The sequence below is a fragment of the Oryctolagus cuniculus genome, chromosome 11, assembly GCF_964237555.1.
Source record: "Oryctolagus cuniculus chromosome 11, mOryCun1.1, whole genome shotgun sequence".
NCBI classification, from domain to species: domain Eukaryota; kingdom Metazoa; phylum Chordata; class Mammalia; order Lagomorpha; family Leporidae; genus Oryctolagus; species Oryctolagus cuniculus.
Window position 1 is genome coordinate 53,345,918 of NC_091442.1, and position 24,603 is coordinate 53,370,520.

The following is a 24,603-nucleotide window of genomic DNA, read 5'->3' on the forward strand; positions in this document are numbered from 1 at the left end:
GGCAGGAGCCAGGTGCTTATCCTGGTCTCCCATGCGGGTGCAGGGCCCAAGCGCTTGGCCCATCCTCCACTGCACTCCCAGGCCACAGCAGAGAGCTGGCCTGGAAGAGGGGCAACCAGGACAGAATCTGGCACCCGGAATGGGACTAGAACCCGGTGTGCTGCCGCCACAGGTGGAGGATTAGCCTATTAAGCTGCGGCACTGGCCCTGACTTTCAAATAAATAAATCTATCTTCAAACAGACAGACAAAAACAGACCACAGTTCTCTGGGCCTTACTATTCTTACCTGGTCGACTGTGGACCCAATGGAACGAGTTTTCTTTACAGGTCCAGGGGGACCATCAACAAACTGCCGGCTGTTAGAGCGCTGGAGAGGGGAGCAAAGACCAGTAACTTCAGTGCCAAACAGGTTCAAAGCACATAAGCTAAAACCATTCTATCAGACGATATGCTGGCAAGTCCTACAGTAAATAAACAATGTGCTCTTTCTCATACCCATTTCCACATGAAGAGTAAGTTGTACCAACACAAAAATACCCTCAGTGCCCTAAGGGGGAAAAAATGAACAAGCTTTGGAGAAATTCGGATGACAGTGCCACAAAAAAGGAGAGCTGTAATCCTATCTAAGGATGTGAAGTCTTTGGAAACACATTACATACCCTAAACAAGCACACACAGATAGGTCTCTGTATCCCATTATACACACATTTCATCTTAAGCTTATATTACAGCACAAAAGTCCTGCATAAAAATTCACATGACAGCCTGAAAACAACTTAAGCATTTCCCTTTCTACTGTATGAATGAACTGAGGCACAGCCCAGGCCAGGGGAACAACATCCCATCCTGAGTTACTACCTCAAAGACTATCAATACCACTCCCCACCACAGCAGGAATTGATTTGTAATATGTATTTAACAATGGCTAGAACAACGTGTCAGAATGTAATTTCATGGCAAATTTTCCAAAGGAAACTTATTGTTACTTTAGAAAAAAAAAAAAAACTAAAGAAACTATACATACTCTCTTTTCTCTCTTCTTCAGTTTGAAGGTCTTCACCAAAGAAGAATCCCAATCCTGTTGACAATCACACTGCATTAATTTCCTTCTTTGGTTAGGCCTTGCCTATTCCCGTGCAAATAAATGTAGTGAACTTTAAAGGCTGCTCAAGTTACCACCCAACTTACGATGGGGGGTGGTGGGTGGGTGTGAAGGGAAGGTCTCAAGTGCTTTAGCTGCAGAGTTACAGGAAGTTAATATGCTTTCTTTCAAAAATTGAAGCTATTATAATAGAATCAGGAATCAATACCACAGAGGCAAGAAAAGGTTAAAGAATCACCTTCTGCCGTGATTACTTCCGGTGCCTGGTCCTTTATTTCTGATTATTTTTGTAATTAGGTTTAAAACTTACAGGATGTTAGGCACTATACTGATCGTGTTAGGTGTGATTCTTGCCCTCAAGGGATTGTTACTGTCTAACCAAATGTTCTGTGCAGTACTGCCACTTAAAACGTCCCAGTTCAGGTTTCATATCTCCGAGTCATCCCTCCTCCTTGGGTCCTAAAAAGATGCTCACCGCTGAAGCATTATTTGGCCTTTGCTATGGTCTAGCTTCAATATACTTATTTTAACCACTTGGATCCATTTTAGTAGCTAATTAGCATTCATTTCCTTATTCCTGGTGCTTCCTGAAAACATAGGATCTAGAAACAGTTGCATAGAGCAAACGGTATCATAGGTAAATAAATTTAACTTCTCTAATTCATGGCCAAGTTATTTAGCTACTGGTTGTTATGATGTAACTTCAACAAACATCATATCTGGAAATCTGGCTCCAAAACCAGTTGATAACATGTTCTGGTTCTATTATACATTCCATACCCATTCTTTTATCATTGCTGTTTTCCAGAAGGTGATGCCTAATATTTGTATCTATAAAATGGCCATCTTCCTCTCAATCACATGCTAACTTTGGGTGAAAAACTCCTAGCCATGTAAAAGCAGTTCTCTCATTTTGCTGTATCAGAAAAGCAACCGATAACTTCCTCTGATTTATTATTTTGTTTGCCAGTTCTCAGTGAGCAACAGAACACACACACAAATCAGTGACAGTCTCTTGACTTTCCAAGATGAAATCAGGGGACCACCTTTCATGCAGAAATGCCCATGAACTAAGAGAAGGGCGCTGCCCGATGACTGTGGAGTAACAGGGCGCACACAAGTGAGCCACTCTTGACCAAAGCATTCTACAGTGCCTAGAAACTCTCTTCACAAACTTCTGGCTAAAGTGCTGGTATGCTGGTTTCTTCTAACTGTGAAGTATGGCTGAACTTTTCTAAAGAACCAAACAGACTCAGAAATAAGGCACAAGTCTTATTTACCCCAAGAGCAGAAAACAAACTCTGTCTGGACATGATTTTGCTAAATTTTTTTTACTGCTAGCTGGAGCTTTAATAAATAAGTCAAGATATAATCAATTAGGACATGCTGCTCACAGAGATCCATTAAGTAAACTCAACCTCATACCAAATCCTGAATTCTATATTCTCACTTCCAGAAACTAAACAAATATATAAGCCCATCTCTTACAGCCTGTGTTGATTTATATTTTAAATTGCTAGCTCAGAATCTATAACACATCAACTAATAAAAGGGTAATAAAGTCTGTCCAGAGGAGAAGGCGGGAGAGATGCTTGAGGGAACAGGGGTAAGAAAGGTAGATAAGCGAGGAGATCAAATGTTATTACCAGTGATTCATCAGTCTTGTCAAAGCTGATATCTGATAAAATGGAACCAGACTCATCGATGGTTGACAGTCTAGATGAGTGAAACAATGCAGTGTTAGACACGGAAGACTGCAGAACATAAAAGCCACCATCACTCAGAACAAGTACCCTGGCTGGGTCACACCGCAGACTCGTGGCACTAGCTTCTCTATGGAGACAACCACAAGCTGAAACCCTAGCAGGGGGCGGTTGCTCTTTACGGTTTTCATGGGAGAATGTGTGTGCTGCATGAGTACTGATGCAACGCGGCTGCTGTTTCAGCAGAAGTCACGTAACAAAAGGTCTTGTCACAGCTGCTTCAGGCAACAGTCAAGCCTGTGGGTGCTATTCCCTGCTGGGTTCCTACTATAGGCTGCTAAAAATTCACGAGGAAGTTTAATGGGTGAAGTTTCCCTTGATCCCAGTTGTGGCTGCTTTCTACAATAGAGAGTACTACCCAGCATTAGCTTTAAGAAATTAAGCCCATACATCTTCTTAGTTATAAAGATTCCCCATAAAACAATCAGGCAACAAAACAAATAGCTCTAAGAATGCTGACCTTTCTCTACTTATTGTATTGGGGGTGCTAAATCCAAAGCCTGCTTGAGACTATTTTAAATGGTGATGCAGTACAACTGAAATTACTGTCCAGGCTGGGCTCACAGGCACCTTTCTAAACCAGAGGAGCTACAAGAGCTCTCTGGAGAGTAAACACTGAAAGCACTGCTGAGCTGCCACTTTCACCTTTAGGTTTCGTAGCAATGTGCAGGATTAGTTATTGATGTGCAATTTAGCACCAACATCAAAGTTTTATCCAGGGTGAAACAATATCCTAAGGAAAGATAAGAAAATATAAGAAACAGGGAGGAATCTGTGCCTTTATTCCCTAACCCTCCAGTCTTCTGCTCTATTAAGCACACATTCCAGGAGCAGTATATTTTGAGAGTTCAGATAACAAGAACTTCTGACACTTGTGTTGCTCATGATCATACAGCCACAGATGCGGTTCCCCCACCTCTTGTTCCCGGCGTTGCCACTGGATGGCTGGCCCCTGTTGAGAAAGGCCAGAGCTGATTTTTGCTCCTCGCTTAGTTGAATGCTGCCAGATGTGTCACACATGAGCATCTCTCGGATCAGCTGAATCTGTCGTTCCTACAGACCAAAGCAAAGTGAAACCTCAGTCCCAGCCAGGGGAGAAAATTCCACCTGAGATTTATGGGACAGGCAGACCACAAGACATTAAAATATGGCATTATGCAAATGGGCCTTCAGGAGGGCTGCTACACCAACAGCATATTAATTCACACCAAGCCCTGATTGTGTCTCTGATTTGACTGGTAAAACGAACCCTACCTGGAACAGTGGGCTTTCTGTTCTAAGACTTCTGGATCAAACAGCTAATCCAAGACAGTAATGTAAAAATGAGAGTCCTAAAATAGATCTCACATAGCAAAACCACTTTAGTGTCATTCCTATCAGGACAATTATGGGCTGCTTCTATGGATCAGAGCAGCCACCCACCTTTCTAAATAGTGGAGCAAAATGCATTAAAATAGATACAAAGCTGTAACACACTGGAAGCAGACAATCTGAGCTCGCTGAGGCATCGAACTGTGTACAGGACGGAGCAGTCTCTCAGCAGAAAGGCTTCCCTCTGCACCATGACCCACCCTGGCACATGGAAATGATAGTGGTCTCCATCACTGTCAGCCACACTGCTCAACTGGCTGAGTGCACCCAGCTCTTTACTCTGAAGGAGACAGCACTGACGAAGCAAAGACTGAGAGCTGTTTGGCTTGTATCAGTGACAAAGTACCAGCAATTCACATAAGGATGAAGGTATTCTCAGAAGTACTGTAATAAATAATGAATGATCACCAACTTGTGACTGATCAAGTACACTGGGACTTCCCTGCCTTTCACCTTAATTTTAATATTTTATTGGTTTTTTAAATGTTTGTTTGCTTTCATTTTATGTAAAAGGCAGAGAGACAGAGGGAGATCTTTCATTCATTGGTTCATTCCTGAAATGGTCACAATAGCCAGGGATGGCAGGTCAAGGCCAAGAGATGAGAACTCCATCCAGATGTCCTGCATGGGTGCTAGACCCAAGCACTGGAGCCATCATCTGCTGCCCGCCCTGGTGTGCACTGACAGGAAGCTGGCCTGGAAACAGAGGAGCCAGGACTCAACCCAGGCCCTCCAATATGGGTTGTGGCATCCCAAGCTGTGACTTAAGCCTCTTCACCCAACACCCACCCCTAATTGAAAAATTTAAAATTTTCATTTTAAATCTGCTTATTAAAGCAATCATTTTAAGTCTAAAAGAAAAAAAAAATTTAAATTTCAAACTACAGAGAACAGGACTCCTAGGCTGCAATTTCAGCTCCAACAGTGGGCAAGTTGTAAAGGATAGGTCACTTTCAGTTCTCTAACGTAGAAGAAGAACCTGGGCACACATAACAAGCAGAAATATTATCAGACCACGCTCCCCACTGCGGTCATCCTGTCCTAGCACAGAGCATGGTGCACACCAGCTTTTCGCAGTCCGCCTCGGCTCGCTGTCTCCGTCGGATCTCCACGTCCACTTGATTGCGCGCATGCTTCAGCTTCACATCCAGGGCGCTTCGCTCCGTCTCCGCTTTCATCAAAAGATCCTTGTACTTCCCCAGCTCGTGGTCTGTTCTCTGCCACTTTTTACGGAAATCCTCAAAGTCCTTTGCCAACTGGATGAATTCTGAGGAAAGGAGGAAACTTTAATAATTCAAGTGCCAAACAGAGTACAACTGCTCTTAAGTCATGGCAGTTAGTCTTACTCCAAACACATTACTAAGACCCCAGCTGAATTATGGGCAAATCCAGCTGAAAACCAGGAGCAGATTCTGGATAGGTCTGCACTCTAGATGAGAGCTTTGCAGGAAGCAATTCCTGTTTCAATGGGCCACTTACTTTTCGGCTTAGCTAGTGGCATCTGCTGTGGAACATGTAACTCATCAGTCACCTGGCTCCAGATGTAACACCAACACTGAAAACTCCTGAACAGAATGCAACTAAAGGGAAGACACCTTTGGGGCAGCTGTCACACACCAGGACAGTTACAGCTGTAAAACAAAAACAGCCTCCTTTACAGTTACACAGTGCTGGGCCAGAGAGATGTTGAACAGCAAATTCAAACGTAACTGCTGCAATATGCTCTAGTAGATATAGATTAACATTATAGATGTCTAGGCTTGCATCTCCATTCAGCTATATAATTATATGAATATTGATTTGAAAGTAAACAGCCAATTTGCTTTCGCTGTTTAACACTGCCCTGAAGGGCATGTAAACATTCTACTTTATAAAAAAAGAGAAGACCATACTAGCTTTGGAAAGTCACTAATAACAGAATGTGGACTCTTTCCAAGTGTCTACAAAGAGATACTTCCAACAAAGTGTCGCTTCCAATACAGAACCTCAAAGCAAGATAACCCTGACAGCACTCATTCTTTTTCTTTTTTTTTTAAATGATTTTATCTTTTGCTTATTTTAATTTATTTACTTTATTTATTTGAAAGACAGAGTTATAGAGAGAGGTCGAGCCAAAGAGAGAGGTCTTCCACCTGCTGGTGGCCACAACAGCCAGAGCTGAGATGATCCGAAGCCAGGAACCAGAAGCTTCTTATAGATCTCAGATGTAGGTGCAGGGGCCCAACCACTTGGGCCATCTTCTACTGCTTTCCCAGGCCATAGCAGAGAGCTGGATCGGAAGTGGAGCAACTGGGACTTCAATCATCACCCATATGGGATATAAGCACTGCAGGTTGGGCCTTTACCCCTCTGCACCACAGCACCAGCCCTGGCATTCATTCTTATCAACTGCTATTGGCAAAGACTATTCTTCCACAATGTATTTGCAAGTGTCTTATAATTTTCTAGTTAACCTTAATCCATCTTTAAGCATCACTCTCTATCAGCATCATGGAGGAAAGTCCCAAAGTGTATATCTGTTGCTGGTCAAACTAACCCAGTTTATAAATGAAAACTAGGCCAAATTCACACAAAGCTAGCAGATTCCTAAGTATTAAGGGCACTTTTTCTATTTGATTTTAACCTAGCAGTACAGAAACAATACAGTGCTTTTTTCAGCAACTTTCATAATTTGGCTGATTTTCAAACTTACAAATTAGGATACCTAACTAATTCTAGGGAAACTAAGTCACAAGGAAACTTTAGTTTTAAGCAGACAACAAATGTTAACAAAATAGGATAGAGTCAACACAAATACCAAGGATCAAAAAATAAAGCATTGGGGCTGGTTGTTGTAGCATACTGGGTTAGGCCACCAACTGCAACGCAAACATCCAGTTCTAGTTCCAGCTACTCCACTTCCAATCCAGCTCCCTGCTAATGTGCCTAAGAAGGCAGCAGAGGATGGCCCAAGTTCTTGGGCTCCTGCATCCACATGAGAAACCTGAAGGGAGGTCCAGGCTCCTGGTTTCAGCCTGGCCCAGCCCTGGCCATTGCAGCCATCTGGGGAGTGAACCCACAGATGGGAAATCTCTTTCTCTCTCTCTGTCTCTCCCTCTCCATAATTCTGCCCTTCAAGTAAATAAATCTTAAAAAAAAAAAAAAAAGTATTACAATTCAGTTTTAAACAGTATACTGGTTTAGTTAACAGTCTGGGACAAATGACTTTTTTCTTTAACTTAAGGAAAAATAAAACAATTCAAGGCTTCTTCAAAAATTTCCTGGAAGGAGCCAGTGCTGTGGTATAGCAGGTAAAACTGTCACCTGTGGCACCTGCATCCCATATGCGCGCTGGTTTGAATCCCGGCTGCTCTACTTTCAAGCCAGCTTCCTGCTAATGCACCTGGGGAAGTAGTAGAGCCCCAACCGCCAGGGCTGGGCCAGTCCAAAGCCAGGGAGCCAGAAACTTCATTTGGGTCTTCCACATAGTGTCAGGGCCCAAGTACCTAGGCCATTTTCTGCTGCTTTCCCAGGCCACTAGCAGGGAGCTGGATCGAAAGTGGGACAGCCAGACTCAAATTGGCATCCAAATGGGATGCTCGCACTGCAGGCAGCAGCTTTACCTACTATGCCACAACATTGACCCCTTGAGTATTTCTTTTATTTGAGAAACCCAGAGACAGAGAGCTCCTATCTGCTGGTTCACTCCCCAAATGCCTGCAACGACCATGGATAGGCCAAGGCCAGAGCCAGGAGCCAGGAGGATCACTTGGGTGGCAGGAAGCCAATGACCTTGAGTAATCACCACTGACTCCAGAGTCTACCAGGTGGCAGGAAGCTGGAATCAGGAGCCGGAGCCGGGACCTGAACACATTGCGGTGTGGGATGTAGACATCTTAACCACTAGGCTCACCACACTCGATCTGTATACTTCTGTGGTTTTTTAAAATTTTATTAATTTTTATTATTTATTTTTATTTGAAAGTAGAAAGACAAACACAGACAGGCAGAGAGAGCTGTTCTATTCACCAGCTCACTCCTCAAATGCCTTCAACAGCTGGGGCTGGGTCAGGCAGAAGCGAGGGGCCAGGAACTCCGCTCAGGTCTCCATGTAGGTGGCAGGGACCCAACTACTTGACCACCACGTGCTGCCTCCCAGGATCTGCATTAGCAGGAGAGGCAATCACAAGCAGAGCCAGGACTCAAATCCAAGCACTGTGATACTGCACACAGGCATCGCAGCAGTGGCTTAGGAGCTGCAAACACCCACCCCTGTGACAGAAGAAACTATAGTCCAAAAACCTTATAGCCTCCCGCTGTGGTCAATTACTTTTTTTTTTTTTTTTTTTTTTTTTTTTGACACGCAGAGTTAGACAGTGAGCAAGAGAGAGACAGAGAGAAAGGTCTTCCTTCCGTTGGTTCACCCCCAAAATTGCTGCTACGGCCAGCATGCTGCACTGATCCAAAGCCAGGAGCTTCCTCCTGGTGTTTCTTTTCTTTTTTTTTAATATTTATTTATTTATTTATTTGAAAGGTAGAGTTAGAGAGAGGCAGAGGCAGAGAGAGAGGTCATTCCATCCGCTGATTCACTCCCTAGACGGCCGCAACGGCCAGAGCTGTGCAGATCCAAAGCCAGGAGCCAGGAGCTTCTTCTGCAGGGGCCCAAGCACTTGGGCCATCTTCTGCTGCTTTCCAGGCCATAGCAGAGAGCTGGATAGGAAGTGGAGCAGCGGGGACTCAGACTGGCGCCTATATGGGATGCTGGCACTGCAGGCCGCAGCTTACCCTCTATGCCATAGCACCAGACCCGTTTTTACACATATTTCTAAATACAGTGCTGCATGTACTCAAACATTTTCTAAATTCAAAGAATGAAAATATTTCTATCTGACCTAATTTTGCTGAACTGTTCGTCTTTTAGGATACTCCTTCTTGATAAGTCTTATTCAATTGGAGTTTTAAGTTCTATACATTGTTAACTGGCCACACATTTCAAGTCTAACTGAACTGGATGAAGACGACTCAAGCCAAACCAAATCAAACATCAGTTCATTTCAAGGAAGTAGTTCTTACTTTAACAGTACAGATTATTAAATTACTGGTCCAGCTTAGTTTAAGCTACACCAAACTCAGAACATCTGTATACCTGATTAAGAAATTACTTGTAGCCAGCGCCGCAGCTCACTTGGCTAATCCTCTGCCTGTGGCACCGGCACCCCGGGTTCTAGTCCCGGTTGGGGCACCGGATTCTGTCCCAGTTGCCCCTCTTCCAGTCCAGCTCTCTGCTGTGGTCCGGGAAGGCAGTGGAGGATGGCCCAAGTCCTTGGGCCCTGCATCCTCATGGGAGACCAGGAGGAAGCACCTGGCTCCTGGCTTCAGGCTTCAGATCGGCGCAGTGTGCCAGCTGTAGCAGCCATTTGGGGGGTGAACCAACGGAAAAAGGAAGACCTTTCTCTCTCTCTAACTGTGCCTGTCAAAAAAAAAAAAAAAAAAAAAGAAAGAAAGAAAGAAAAGAAAAGAAAAGAAATGAAATGAAATTACTTCTATGTACAATTCTACTTTGAATGAATAGTGGCCAGGCATTAAGCCATCTCTTTGGATGTCCCCATCCCATATTGGGGTGCCTGATTTAAATCCCAGCTATTCTGCTTCCAACCCAGTTAATGAACACCCTGGAAGGCAGTAGATGGTGGCTCAAGTGATTGGACTTCTGCCATCCACATGGGAGACCCAGATGGGGTTCCTGGCTTCCGGCTTCAGGCCTGGCTGGGAGGCGATTAAGAACACTTGGGAAGTAAACCAGTGCACAGGTACTCTCTCTGTCTCTTAAATAAATAAATAAAAAGAAGATAAAAACCATGTATACTGGGGAAAACAAAATCCCTAGATTATTAAAATAACTTTAATTGAACATTAACTTTCATTTTAATCTTTTTAAAATTACTTATTTATTTCAAAGACAGAGTTATAGAGAGAGAGGGAGAGACAGAGAGAAAGAGAGAATGCAATCTTCCATCCACTGGTTCAGTCCCCAAATGGCCCCAATAGCCAGGGCTGGGTCAGGTAGAAGCCAGGAGCCAGAAACTCCATCTGGGTCTCCCATGTGGGTGGCAGGTCCCCAAGCACCTGGGCCATCTTCCACTGCTTTCTCAGGGCACATTAGCACGGAGCTGGTGCTTGTATGGGATGTCGGCAATGCAGGCTGCAGCTTAACCTGCTGCACAACACCACTGTCTCATTCTGATCTTTCATAACGGAAAAATAAAATATCTGTACCAAGGCAATGAAAATAAATTTTTGGTTAATTCATTTTATGAACTTCTGTTACCAGTAAAATATTAATAAACAGGAAGAGGAGGGGGAGAACAAAAGGATTCTTGGGCGCGGAAGAAATCTCAAGACTTAAGAAGAGGAGAGGGGGCCGGCACTGGGGCATAGTGGGTATTCTATATGGGTGCCGGTTCTAGTCCCGGCTGCTTCTCTTCCGATCCAGCTCTCTGCTATGGCCTGGGAAAGCAGTGGAAGATGGCCCAAGTCCTTGGGCTCCTGCACCCACATGGGAGACCCAGAAGAAGCTCCTGGCTTCGGATCAGCTCAGCTCCGGCCACTGTGGCCAACTGGGGAGTGAACCAGCAGATGGAAGACCTCTCTCTCTCTCTCTCTACCTCTCTGTAACTCTTTCAAGTAAACAAATAAAATATTACAAAAAAATAAAAATAAAAAGAGGACAGATACTTGCACAAAGGAAATTCTAGAGTCTAAAAAAGACTGAGCTACTTCACTTTCTCAAAGGCCAACATCCCAAGTTACAGATTAGAAGAAGGGGATGAAATGTTCCTCTATTTTATAATAGAAATCAATGGGAAGATAGAAATCTACTTATATCTACAAAAATAAATGTCCTATGCTTTTCTTTTGAGGGTGGAGGGTTGGCAAAATCCCTTCCAGAAGTATTTCTACAGCCAGTATCTCAATTTATCTCCAAATCCCCTCAGTGTTCCCATAAAGGAGATAAAGACATTTAAATTCCTATTTTACAGATGGAGAAACAGACCCAGAAATACCCGTCAACAGCCCAGCACTAGTGTCAGGACCCTCCCCTTGAGACCCCTCTCTGGGCCTCCATATTCTATCAGCTGCCTCCTGCTGGAGTTCTCACCACCCGTGTCTTCAACCATGCCCTGTCTCCATCTTCACAGCCTCCACTCCAGTCAGTGCACTTGCTGCCTCCTTCCAGAGCCACGGCCACCATCTCCTTCCTTAGCATTCTCCCAGCTGCCACCTCTCACAGTCTCTGTCGGTCAGGTTAATCCTCCCAAACCTGGCTCTGATTGTATCACTCCCCCAACTCCTATTCCCCTCATACCCTAAAGCCTCTTCCCTACACTCAGGATGCTGCTGACCTAAAATGCCCTCTCTCATCTCTGCTTCCTGGGATCCTGACCTGCACCTAAGGTTCAACTCAATCCCTACTTTTCCCTGTGAAGCCATTTAGTTATCCCTTTCCCAAAACTCAATATGGGCTAGAAGCTTTGATAGGTTCTCATAAAATGTTTGTGGAATAAATCTGAGGCCTTTTTTAAAAAAGATTTATTTTTATCTGAAAGGCAGAATTAGAGAGAGAGAGAGAGATCTCCCATCCACTGGTTCACTCTCCAAATGGCTGCAGTGGCCAGAGCTGGGCCAGTCTGAAGCCAGGAGCCAGGGGCTTCTTATGGGTCTCCCACATAGGTGCAGTGGCCCAAGCACTTGGGCCATCCTCCACTGCTTTCCCAGGAGCATTAGTAGGGAGTTGGATTGGAAGTGGAGCAGCCAAGACTTGAACCTCGTGGGCCAGATTTGCAGGTGGTAGCTTAACCCGTCACTCCACAACACTGGGCCCTAAACCTGAGTTTCAAAAGTTCTTATTTCATACTCTTCTCCCACCCCTCTGGACTCCAAAGTAATCTACCTTCTAAGATGATGTGACCTCAAAGAGAAGCCTAATTAGTATGCCACTGCTGTCACTGAGCTGACACCACATGACAGGGTCATGTAGCAGCTATCAGAGAGAGAAAATAGAATATTGTTTTAAAAGGCCTGTAAGTGGATAAGCTATTAAAAACATCAATTTAAAGAAAATACTGAATGGCATAAGCAAAATGCTTTACTAAGTACCATGGAGATTTAAGGAGAGTTCAAGACACAGTTCTCACATTATTTTTATAGCAGTGAGCCTGGCTTGACAGTAACATTTACTAAAATAGGTACTGGTGAAAATCTGAACTAGGAGAGCTTACTCCACAGAGAAGCTGCTCCAGAACATTCCCTTCGATCCCATGCATCAGGGCTATCAGCTCCATTTCCTTTCTCGCTAACTCACTTTCCAGACCTCCTTGTTCCCCTCAGCTCTCTACCCAATCTCAACCATTTAGTACTAAACAGCAAATACACAAAGAAGGCTAAGGCAGATGCCTAGTTCCCACTTCAAAAAGAAATTACTCTGGGGCCGGCGCTGTGGCGCAGCGGGTTAAAGCTCTGGCCTGAAGCGCCGGCATCCCATATGGGTGCCAGTTCGAGCTGCTCCACTTCTGATCCAGCTCTCTCCTGTGGCCTGGGAAAGCAGTAGAAGATGGCCCAAGTCCTTGGGCCCCTGCACCCACATGGGAGACCCAGAAGAAGCTCCTGGCTTCAGATAGGCGCAGCTCCGGCCATTGCGGCCAATTGGGGAGTGAACCAGCAGATGGAAGACCTCTCTCTCTCTCTCTGCCTCTCCTCTCTCTGTGTAACTCTTATAAATCAATAAATCTCTAACAAAAAAAAAAAAAAAAAAAAGAGAGAGAGAAATTACTTCTTTCTCTTCTTCAACCAAAAATGTTTTATAGAGGGGGCCAATGTTGTAGTACAGTGGGTTAAGCTGCCACCTGCAAAGCCAGCATCCCATTTGAGCAACCAGTTCTAATCTCAGCTGTTCCACTTTTGATCCAGCTCTCTCCCCACTAACACACCTGAGAAAGCAGCAGAGCAGATTACACAAGTACCTGGGCCCATGGCACCCATGCTGGGGACCCAGATGCAGTTCTAGGCTCTTAGCTTCAGCCTGGACCAGCCCTGGCTGTTGCATGAACCAGCAGATGGAAGTGCACGCTCCCTCACGCCTTTTTTTTTTTTTTTTTTTTTAATTTATTTGAAATTCAGAGTTACACTGAATGAGAGAATGAGAGGCAGAGAGAGAGAGAGCGAGCGAGCGAGAGAGGTCTTCCATCTGCTGGTTCACTCCCCAGTTGGCCACAACAGCCAGAGCTGTGCTGATCCGATGCCAGAAGCCAAGAGCTTCTTCTGGGTCTCCCACGCAGGTGCAGGGGCCCAAGGACTTGGACCATCTTCTACTGCTTTCCCAGGCCACAGCAGAGAGCTGGATCGCAAGTGGAGCAGCTGGGACTTGAACCGGTGCCCATATGGGATGCCAGCACTGCAGGCGGCAGCACTACCCACTACACCACAGCACCGGCCCCATGCCTCACGCCCTTTCTTTGTAGCTGCCTTTCAAATAAATAAATAAATCTTTAAAAAAAATTTAAAAACTAAGTTCCAGTCAATAGATGGCCTTAAAAAAATAAAACTAAGAAAGCACAGGATAAAAAATATAAACTACCACTCGAAAGTAAAAAGTAATAGCCTTGGAAATCCAGATTTTTTCCCCCAGTTTATGGTACAAAAATGAAACTTGAAAGTAATGCCAACTACTCAGTGGAAAAACGACCTCGATGATGAGAAAAGTCTGGGTCAAACCCACTTAGGAGCAACTACAGAAAAAAATCTCAGTCACCACTTAGGCTGTGCATTGAGCTCCGACCATGGTAAGGGACCCTACTTTCTTTTCAAGTAACTCAAGTGGAAACCACCCCTAAGAAGGAACACCCTTCAGCTCTGTAGAAAACCCAAACCTGAAATCAGTCTTTTCTCCGTACACAGGCCAGCTCAAAATGACTTACGGAGTTCATTTCCTTCACTGAGGATCTCCACCCGCCGCACAAGCTGCTCAAACAGATTCCGCAAATTCAGCATCATAGTATCCATCTTCCTGCCGAGAAATCAAATATGCATTAGGGGTCCTGCTTTCTCCCCACAGCAAAGGCTTCAGCAGCAACCCAGGACAGCCATCAGGAACCCACATCTGGACGCTGTATTTGTAGCTACCAACACAAGAATTCCAAACCAACAGCCCGACGTGGTGTGTGAGAAACAAAGTCAGAATGCTTTCAGACTGTTAGAAACTAGAACGCCACCCCAGACCTCTGCCTCCAACACTCCTTCCTGCCTCCATCGCTTCCCGCTGCTAGGCAATCACTGCGGAGCTAGGAAGAAGGCAACTGGGAACAGGCAGGCCAGCTGGGTTCTCTGTGACCAACTCCGACCACACAGAGTGGTTCCTGTGAGTCAAGCCTGCTGATTAATAAAACACTTCTGCCATTTTAATCTGGACGTCGACAACGTACAACGTAACCGAAAAGATTGCTTTCTGATTTCATTTGGCGCTAATGCCCCTGTTAAAACTGCCTTTTAAAAGGCAGGACATGGTCAGCACATTTCCCACCAACAGCACAGATGACGTCACGCAAGTGATTAAGTGGGGAAATCGCCAGCTCAGCAGCACAAGAATTATTTCTGTAATGCAGGGCTCTCTGCGGGACAGCACGCAGGGAGTACGTCTAATAAATTTGTACTAACTATAGGCAAAGGATTATGTTGTACCACATTCTGGCATCAGAGAGACAATACACCACCTTCACAGTTAGAAGGGCAAAGGAAAAAGCATCTGCTACTGAGTTCTGGACAGTGAGTTTCAGGCTTTCTCTAACCCCTACCCAAGACCTATTGATACTATGTTAAAAATGGTGTCCTTAAGGGCAGTTCTGCTCTGAATAGAATTAACAGGAAACACCTGGAAGAAATAAGATCTTCATTTAATAGTCAAGAAAGACATTAACTGAATGTTCTTAAAATTATCAAGGAAATAAAAAGTCAAATTTGTAAAATTGAATGTCCTCAGAAACATCATTAAAGGATTCTCCTTACATTTTCCTCCTAACCACTGTTTCAACATCCTAATCCAGATCATTTCATGCATGTAAATAAAATTTTAAGAATTCTTTTATGAAGCTTTAGTGACTTTGAAATTAAGGTTGTACCATGAGCTATGAGGGCAAGAAAGGGAAAAAAAGGAAGGAAAACCACAGAGGACAACAGACTATTTTAATACAATGCTATGTTCTAAATGCGACAGAATAATTCATTTGTACGCATATGATGATTGCTTTGATAGCAAGAAAAGCTCTTAATTCTAAGCCTGGATGTAAGATATACCTGAATCAGGGCTGGGAACCAAGATTTTCAAAGGGCAATGTTTCTGTTTCAAGCTACATAATCACAGCAAGCTGCCAAGCATCCAGACCAACACATTTATTACAAAGATCATTCTATAAACTAAGAACAAAGCCAAAAGAATAGCATTAAAACTGGCAGGAAGAGATCTGGAAGTCATGGAGATGCCCATGGATCTAACAATATAACAAAACAGGCAAACACACCCAGGAGCTACAGGACAGAAGCAAAGATGAGGTACTGGCATCCGACGTGCACGCTGGTTCAAGTCCCAGTTACTTCACTTCCAATCCAGCTCTCTGTTAATGCACCTGGGAAGGCAGCAGAGGACGGCCCAGTTTCCTGGGCTCCTGCACCTATGTAGGACACCAAGAGGAAGCTCCTGGCTCCTGGCACAGCCCTGGCTGTTATAGCCATTTGAGGAGTGAACCAGAAGATGGAAGATCTTTCTGTCTTAGGTGACACTACAGCCTGATCCTTTGTTCCTGCTACAGTTTGAATGTTTGTGTCCCTCACGTTGAAATTTAATCCCCAATGCAATACTATTAAGAGATGGGGGTGGGGAGTGGGCAGGCATTGTGGCGTGGCAGGTTGGGCCACTACATGGAACACCCACATCCCAATTCAGAGTGCTGGTTCAAGTCCCAGCTCCTCCACTTCTGATCCAGCTCCCTGCTAATGCACCTGGGAAAGCAGCAGATGATGGTCCAAGTACTTGGGTCCCTGTTACCCATGTGGGAGACCTGGATGAAGTTCTAGGTTCCTGGAACTGGCCTGGTCAAACTCCAGCTTCTGTGGGAATTCCGGGAATGAACCAGCGTGGAAGATATCTATCTATTTATCTATCTATGTCACTCTAACTTTCAGATAAGTAAAGGATTCATTTTTTTTAAAAACAGGATGATTTTTTAAAGGATTTATTTATTTGAAAGAGTTACAGAGAGAGGTAGAGAGAAAGAGAGGTCTTCCATCCACTAGTTCACTCCCCAAATGGCCACAATGGCCAGAGCCAAGCCAATCCAAAGCCAGGAGTGAGAAACTTCTTCCAGGTCTCCAATGTGGGTGCCGGGCCCAAGCACTTGAGTCATCATCTACTGTTTTCCCAGTCACATTAGCAGGGAGCTAGATTGGAAGAGGAGCAGCCAGGACACGAACCGGCGCCTATATGGGATGCTGGCACTGCAGGCTGAGGCTTTAACCCACTGCACCACAGCGCTGCACCCAGCAAACTTTCTTTAAAAAACTTAAAGGGGGAGCCAGCGCCGTGGCACAGCAGGTTAAAACCCTGTCCTGAAGCGCCAGCATCCTATATGGGCACCAGTTCATGTCCCGGCTGCTCCTCTTCCTATCCAGCTCCCTGCTATGGCCTGGGAAAGCAGTGGAAGACGGCCCAAGTCCTTAGGCCCCTGTACCCGCATGGGAGACCTAGAAGAAGCTCCTGGCTCCTGGCTTCAGATTGGTGCAGCTCCGGCTGTTGTGGCCATCTGGGGAGTGAACCAGTGGATGGAAGACCTCTCTCTCTCTGTCTCAACCTCTCTCTGTAACTCTGTCTTTCAAATGAATAAAATAAATCTTTTTAAAAATAAATAAAACTTAAAGGGGTCAGCATTGTGGTGCAGTGGGTTAAGCTGCCACTTATAATGCCAGCATTCCACATGGGCACGTGGGAGCCTTAGCTACTCCACTTCTGAGCCAACTCCCCAATGCACCTGGGAAGGCAGCAGCAGATGGCCCAATCGCTTGAACTCCTGCCATCATGTGGGAGACTCAGATGGAATTCCGGCCCCTGGCTTTGGCACAGTCCAGCTCCAGCCACTGGCACCGTTTGGGGAGTGAACCAGTGAATGGAAGATAGATCCCTTTCTCTGTCACTCTGGCTTTCATATAAATAAAATAGATCTCTAGAAAAAAATTTTTAAAAAGAGGTAAGGTCAGGCCGGCACCGTGGCTCAATAGGCTAATCCTCCACCTTGCGGCGCCGGCACACTGGGTTCTAGTCCCGGTTGGGGCGCCGGATTCTGTCCCGGTTGCCCCTCTTCCAGGCCAGCTCTCTGCTATGGCCAGGGAGTGCAGTGGAGGATGGCCCAGGTGCTTGGGCCCTGCACCCCATGGGAGACCAGGAAAAGCACCTGGATCCTAGCTCCTGCCATCGGATCAGCGCGGTGCGCCGGCTGCAGTGGCGGCCATTGGAGGGTGAACCAATGGCAAAGGAAGACCTTTCTCTCTCTGTCTCTCTCTCACTGTCCACTCTGCCTGTCAAAAAAAAAAAGAGGTAAGGTCTTTAGGAAGTGATTAGGAGGTAACAGGATTAGCTTGAGGGAGCCTGTCTGGGTCTTTTTGCCCTCTGCCAAGTGAGAACAGAGAGAAGGTGCCATCTTGGAAGCAGAAAGCAGAGAATCTTCTGGCACCTTGATTTGGGGTTTCTCAGACTGTGAGAAATGAATATCTATTATTTATAAACTACCCAGTCTAAAGGATTTTGTTGCAGTGGGAGGAACAGACTGTGACAGGCCCCCTAAAATATTCCTCAGTTTGCTAGGTTTCTCCAGTCTACCATTCTTTTCCCCTTGGTTCTTTACACACCACTCCCTGGAGTAAAGGTTGGAAAGAGGCACTCTTGAAAACACAACTTCACTGGCCGGCGCCGCGGCTCACTAGGCTAATCCTCCGCCTTGCGGCGCCGGCACACCGGGTTCTAGTCCCAGTAGGGGCGCCGGATTCTGTCCCGGTTGCCCCTCTTCCAGGCCAGCCCTCTGCTGTGGCCAGGGAGTGCAGTGGAGGATGGCCCAGGTGCTTGGGTCCTGCACCCCATGGGAGACCAGGAAAAGCACCTGGCTCCTGGCTCCTGCCATCGGATCGGCGTGGTGTGCCGGCCGCAGCGCGCCGGCCGCGGCGGCCATTGGAGGGTGAACCAACGGCAAAAGGAAGACCTTTCTCTCTGTCTCTCTCTCTCACTGTCCACTCTGCCTGTCAAAAAAAAAAAAAAAAAAAAAAAAAAAAAAAAAAAAGAAAACACAACTTCACTATTCACAAAAAAAAAAAAAAAAAAAAAAAAAAAAAAAAAGACACAGAGAACCCATGGTGCAGAAGGGGGCATCTCCTCACCATGCAACTGGTATACATACAACTAAGGCAATCTACACTGAACTCCTTGAATGACACCTAGTCCTAAAGGTAGTTCAACTAAACTCCCCATGCTCTGTTATAAAGCAACAAAGAGGCGACCCTGAAGTGTCAGACCCTCAGCCTCCAGATTCAGAGTTTACGAACAGCCTGATTACTGACTTTTCTTTACTCTTCCCTCTCTGTACCAGACATTCCCTCAAGTTCAGACTTCTGACCTCTCCAACTATTCTACTTGAGCCATTACTTACCACTGTCTCTTCAGACTGAGCCACACTCCCCTAACTCCAGTCCTGGAGCTCTCAATTTGCCTGGGATGCCCTACCTTATGAACTGGATTTTGAGACATGCTCTCCCTGTCCCCCTCACCAATATCTACCCTACGCTACCCACTGACTTACTCTAGCCCCTCTCCCTTTGACTCCCGATTTTGATTTCTGTGTTCTATCATTTTCCCAGTAACTCATTTCCAAACTTCAAAATCACCTTTGGAGCCTCCCTTTCCTACAAGAATAACCAAGCCTTGCAGACTCTGCTTTCACGCATGTATTAGGCGGCTGTCACCGCTCACTTCAGTTGACGTCCCTGCCTCCAGCCCTTCCCCCAATGCTTTACAGAGTTGCCACTCAGGCATACTGCTTGTACTTTAAGTTAACTTTACACTAGGTTTCTGCCCTGGGACAGGTGTAAGGCTGGAAGTTTGCAGGGAGAAACCTTACATTTGGCACTACTATGTTAAAAATACAGACATGCAGTATTTAACATGATGATTGCACATAAGTAATTGATAAATGGAAATCAGAGAATAAGTGTGTACACACCTGTACATGCACACACACACCCCTCCATTATGCATGTACACACGCACACCCCTCCATGATGTATGTACACGCACATCCACATCCTTCTATGATGCATGTACACACACACACACCCCTCCATGATATATGTATACCCACACACCCCCTCCATGATGCATGTACACACAAACACATCCTTCCATGATGCTGTCAAAAGAACATCCATTCTCCCTCAACACTTACAGTAATACAGATTCAAACAAAAACAACAGCTGAGGGGGTTGGGAGCTTCAGGTCTTCTGTCTACTAGTACTAAAAACCTTTGATAACTCCCTTCAACTCTGAGACCTACCTATAAAGGAGGAACAATAACATCTGCCCTAGGGCTAGCGCTGTGGCATATTGGGTAAGGTCACCACCTGCAGTGCCAGTATCCCATATGGGCGCCGATTCAAATCCCAGCTGCTCCACTTCCAATCCAGCTCTCTGCTATGGGCCCGGGAAAGTGGTGGAAGATGGCCCAAGTCCTTGGGCCCCTGAACCTGTGTGGGAAACCCAGAAGAAGTTCCTGAATCCTGGCTTCAGATCGGTGTAGCTCTGGCTGTGGCGGCCAGTTGGGGAGTGAACCAGCAGATGGAAGACCTCTCTCTCTCCTTGCCTCTCCTCTCTCTCTCTCCCCCTGTGTAACACTTTCAAATAAATAAATAAATCTTAAAAAAAAAAATCTGCCCTATTTGCCTCATGAAATATTGCAAATTAGCATAGGTAAAAACTTAATAAATTAGTAAGTTGAATCTATCAACATATAAGGCATGGATTATGAAAATGGACAGGAAGGCCGGAGCCAAGGCTCAATAGGCTAATCCTCCGCCTGCGGTGCCAGCACACCGGGTTCTAGTCCTGGTTGCCCCTCTTCCAGGCCAGCTCTCTGCTGTGGCCCGGGAAGGCAGTGGAGGATGGCCCGAGTGCTTGGACCCTGCACCCGCATGGGAGACCAGGAGAGGCACCTGACTCCTGGCTTCGGATCAGCGCGGTGCACTGGCCGCAGCACACCGGCCATTGCGGCCATTGGAGGGTGAACCAACGGCAAAAAGGAAGACCTTTCTCTCTGTCTCTTTCTCTCACTGTCCACTCTGCCTGTCAAAAAAAAAAAAAAAAATGGACAGGAAGTAGATTTTTACAGTTTTTGTTCTGATAGCTGTTATTTGCATCCTAGAACGGTGATCCCCAAATCTAGCATTTTCCAGAGGCTGTCTAGGCTATCTCCACATTCAGCTATCACTCATGGAGAACATTAGACCGTTTTAATCATAGTTCTATACAGTTAGAAAGAAAGGAAACCAGTAGGTGCCTTTGAAGTGTTTCAGGCACTACACTAGGCACCAGACACATGTTTTTTGTTTACATGAATTTTGACTAACATAGTTAGTCAAACATAGTTATCTCCATTTTGCATGCAATGAACAATTAAGACTCAGAGACCTTAAATGACTAATAAATGTAGAGCTCACATTAAAACCCAGATCTCAATCCAAAATCCATGTTTTTTTCACTGGAAACACTAGAGAGATATTATTATGTTAAAAACACCAATTAGGCTACATATGTTGCATTCTCAGACACCTCTGCCAAGGCATACCATGTCACACACAGAGTATCACATATAAAACACAGACTATAGTTAGAACCCAACCAGAAAGAAGCCAGGAGACGGCTTTTCAGCAAGCTGTTCTAGATGAGGCTTGTTGCTTCTGAAGAGTTAGTTTTTTCCCTCCTATAGGTTTACTTGGGGTCATCCCCAAACAGTGCTAGCAAAATATAATCCTCTTTGCTTTACATGCTGGAGGACCATATAGCTCTACTAACATTCTACAGAAGTGACTCTCAGGAATTATTTATAGATTAAAAAAAATCAGTCTGCAACAATACTAACTCATGTCTCTGCCAAATTGTAACTCACAAAGCTAAAACTTACTCATCCTATTCCAAATCAGTTGAAACTGGTCTTAATTCTGCTGGGTAGTGTTTTCACCCTCCTGAGTACTTGTTTATTTCTTCCCCTGTATAATTTAGCTCCACAGCTAGGAGATACACTAATACAAAAACAGAGTCATATTGTAGCTGTGCAGCTGTAAAACAGCTGTGGCTCCTCCTCAACAGAGGCTGCATCGCCTCTCGGGGAAAGCTGAAATGGTCCCCGTGTGTAGCAAGGAAATCAGTTTGTGGAGCACTTTTAGGAAAAAGGTGCCGGAGACTCTCAGCTGTTATTGATGGGGAGCCCCAGAGGTGGAGAAGTCACTGTCTCCCAGACCCCCAGTCTGTGAGCGTCCCTAAGGGAGCAATTTGGCAACACCATGAAAGAGTCTCAGCTTGATGTGATTGCTTTTGAGTTCCCAATTTAATTTCAATCACCCAGCCAAGAGACAGACATCATCTTTCAGAATAACAGACTACCGCAGATTTTACTGCAGGGCATCCTGGGAAGTCTCTCTCCTCTTCTCTTCTTCCTCCCCCTAAAAAGCATTATCTAAGACATTTATCTAGCATCAGGGTTTTCAGATGCATCAAGGGTGTTAAATATTGTAACAGCAAAGCAAGGGGAGGTCGCTTTGAGTTTCACAGGAATGTGTCTTAATGAAAAACATTCTCACAGACATTGCTAAATCTGAAGATGGCCAAGAAATCAACACGACAGGATCCCTGCTGCCAAGGAGTCATTCCTCAAGACGACCTCCATACTTCCAGCGAGAGCATTTCAGAACAACTCCCCTTCCCAAAGGTCTGGCTTCTGCTTCTCCGTATCAACTCTCCAGACAATGGGCAGGCCAAGGAATGCTATCTTGAAACCCAATGTGTTTATGAGCAAATCAATCACAGAAAGAGTGAACAGGATGTCCTCAGTCCAACATGAATGATAAAACACGAGGTAATTATGATCCTTTTGGAAAAGTATTAGCAGGTCAGCATGCCAAGCTCTTCTCCCAACCCCACCTCTCCAAGAATGCTTCCACCAATTCACTGAAGTACAGTGAAGTACAGCCCTAACCCTGGAGTACAGAACGCTCTTCTTCATGCCCTGCAACACGCATTTGGCAGACAGAAAAACAGTCCCCCTTACTGTCCATTTTCTATGTCCAAAAAAAGTATTTTCTTTAAAAAGTGAAACGAAACCTTACCACTCTAAATGTTCCATGTGCTCCCTATCCAATCCCTGCCTACTATACTCATATTTCTGAGTGGCAGCCACAGATTATACACAATTTTGTGGCTTTGATTCTTATTATCATGTTTCCTCTAAGTCCCAAAAAAATTGATGATCAACTATTTGTTTAACTGTTCCCTTCTCTGGACATTCAGGTAATTTTCAGTATCTCTGCCTGGCATCGCTGTGTGGACACAGCCTCAGCTCCCTCTTTTATTCGAATGTCTTTCTCGCAAGGCCTTTCCTAGTCAACCAATGTTAGTGAAATCCCAGCCTCTTCCCCCACACTTCCCAGCTCTCTTTTCCTCCAATGCACTAACACGTATTTCCTTATTAGTTTTACTGTCTGCCTCCAGCAATCGCTGAAAGTCCAACAAGGCAGAGATTGTGTCTTGTCCTGTTCATGCCTGATGCCCAAACCAATGCCTAACACTGGTAAGTGATTGACATTTCTTGAACGAATCAGCATCCCTATGGAACAGTGCTTTTCTCAGGGTGGGAGGGCTGTGTTCGTTAGACTAGATTTCCAAGCTGGGATTACTGTATGGGGTGTAAAACTGACGCTGGCTCTTGATAATGACCGAAACGTTTTCTAAGAAGAGCTGTGCTGATCTACGGAGCTCTCGACACTGTGTAGGCCCACCACACTCACCACTGCTTTATTTTTTTTTTAAAGTTCTATCACCCCAAATAAACGACTTTAAGGCCACATAAGCTTGTTTTACACTGTGCACTTAAGAAAAATCTGTTGGATGATTAAACTACAGGAAAGGCGCCTTCTCTAAACACCTCCACTAACTAAAAAAAAAAAAAAAAATTTTGTCCTACATACTCAAGAGAAAGTCATTTAAAGTCCCCCCGCCAAGGGCTTATCTGTGCACCCACTCCACTTTGCTACTCGCGCCACGGATGAAATACCACGGACAGAAAGGTGCGTGATGTGTTCAAAGCAAAGCCTCGCCGACCCCCAGGCTAAGGGCGAGGACGGGAAGGCCAGGTCACCACGACAGTCAGCAGGGCGGGAGAGGGGCGGCGGCGGCCCGGCCCCTCCAGGATGGAGGGTGCTGCCCCCACCCGCCCGTACGCTCCGCGGCAGGTGCGGCGGAAGCACGCCCCCGGCAGTCCCCCGCACTCCGCGTCGGGGGACCAGCCCGCGACCTCCGGCCCCCGCCCCAGGGACGCCCCGCCGTGTGGCGGCTGCCGGCCCGCTCCCACACGCCGCGGCTGTCAACGCGGCCCCCAGCTCCCACCGCTCAAGCCGTCCCACGCCCCTCGCCTCGCAGTCCCCAGCACTCACCTAGCGGGGTTCGCCCGGCCCCACCTGGGCGCCTTCCACTTCCCTCCGGGCCTCACCCAACGGCAGAGCAGCACCGCGCCGCCAGCTCCGGTTTGAAATCCGGCACCAACCAATCACAGAGAAATTGATTCCTCCCACACCGCCCCTTTACGCCGGGCGCAGGCGTCGGGTCGCGGGGGGGAGGGCGGGAACAGAATTGCGCATGCGCATTCTCGTAGCGACGCCAAAAGTAGCCATTTTGACTAAGGTCAACTTTGTTTTTTGCTTTCGCGGCGCCCTTTTCTGAAGTCATGCTGGTTGCCATATTGACTGAGGGCAAGTGTACTTTTTGAGTGCTTATAATTTGGCTATCTTGCCTAACCCTGGCAGGAAAACAGGATTCTTGGACACTATTAACTAAACAGTGTCGGGTTTAGAATAGGAAAAATTCCGGAAGAGTGTGTAACAGTTGTCATTTTCAACTATACCAGAGGTGGATAGAGGATGTTTGGATAAATACTATCAAAACACAAATGGGATAGGTTCTAGTGCCCCACAAGGCTGTTGGGAGACAGGAGATCACAATAACCTGGTATATACTATTTAAAGAACTGGATGAGAG

General features: G+C 45.8%; 1 protein-coding gene across 4 annotated transcripts in view; it reads right to left on the minus strand.

Annotated features, from left to right (window-relative positions):
- RACGAP1 (Rac GTPase activating protein 1) overlaps positions 1-24,141 on the minus strand; it is a 38,344-nt gene extending 14,203 nt beyond the window's left edge. The window contains exons 1-7 of one of the 4 annotated variants that reach the window (XM_008256433.4): positions 24,003-24,141; positions 14,191-14,279; positions 5,302-5,504; positions 3,783-3,919; positions 2,750-2,819; positions 1,026-1,079; positions 288-368 (exon numbers count right to left, since the gene is read on the minus strand). In XM_008256433.4, the coding sequence (XP_008254655.1) occupies positions 288-368; positions 1,026-1,079; positions 2,750-2,819; positions 3,783-3,919; positions 5,302-5,504; positions 14,191-14,275 (630 nt within the window). In that variant the 5' untranslated portion in view covers positions 14,276-14,279; positions 24,003-24,141. Of the gene's footprint in view, positions 1-287; positions 369-1,025; positions 1,080-2,749; positions 2,820-3,782; positions 3,920-5,301; positions 5,505-14,190; positions 14,280-19,855; positions 20,046-24,002 lie in introns of those variants that run through there. The other 3 variants (XM_002711137.5, XM_070052207.1, XM_008256434.4) reach the window with 3 other exon arrangements.
- Positions 24,142-24,603: the final 462 nt, after the last annotated feature.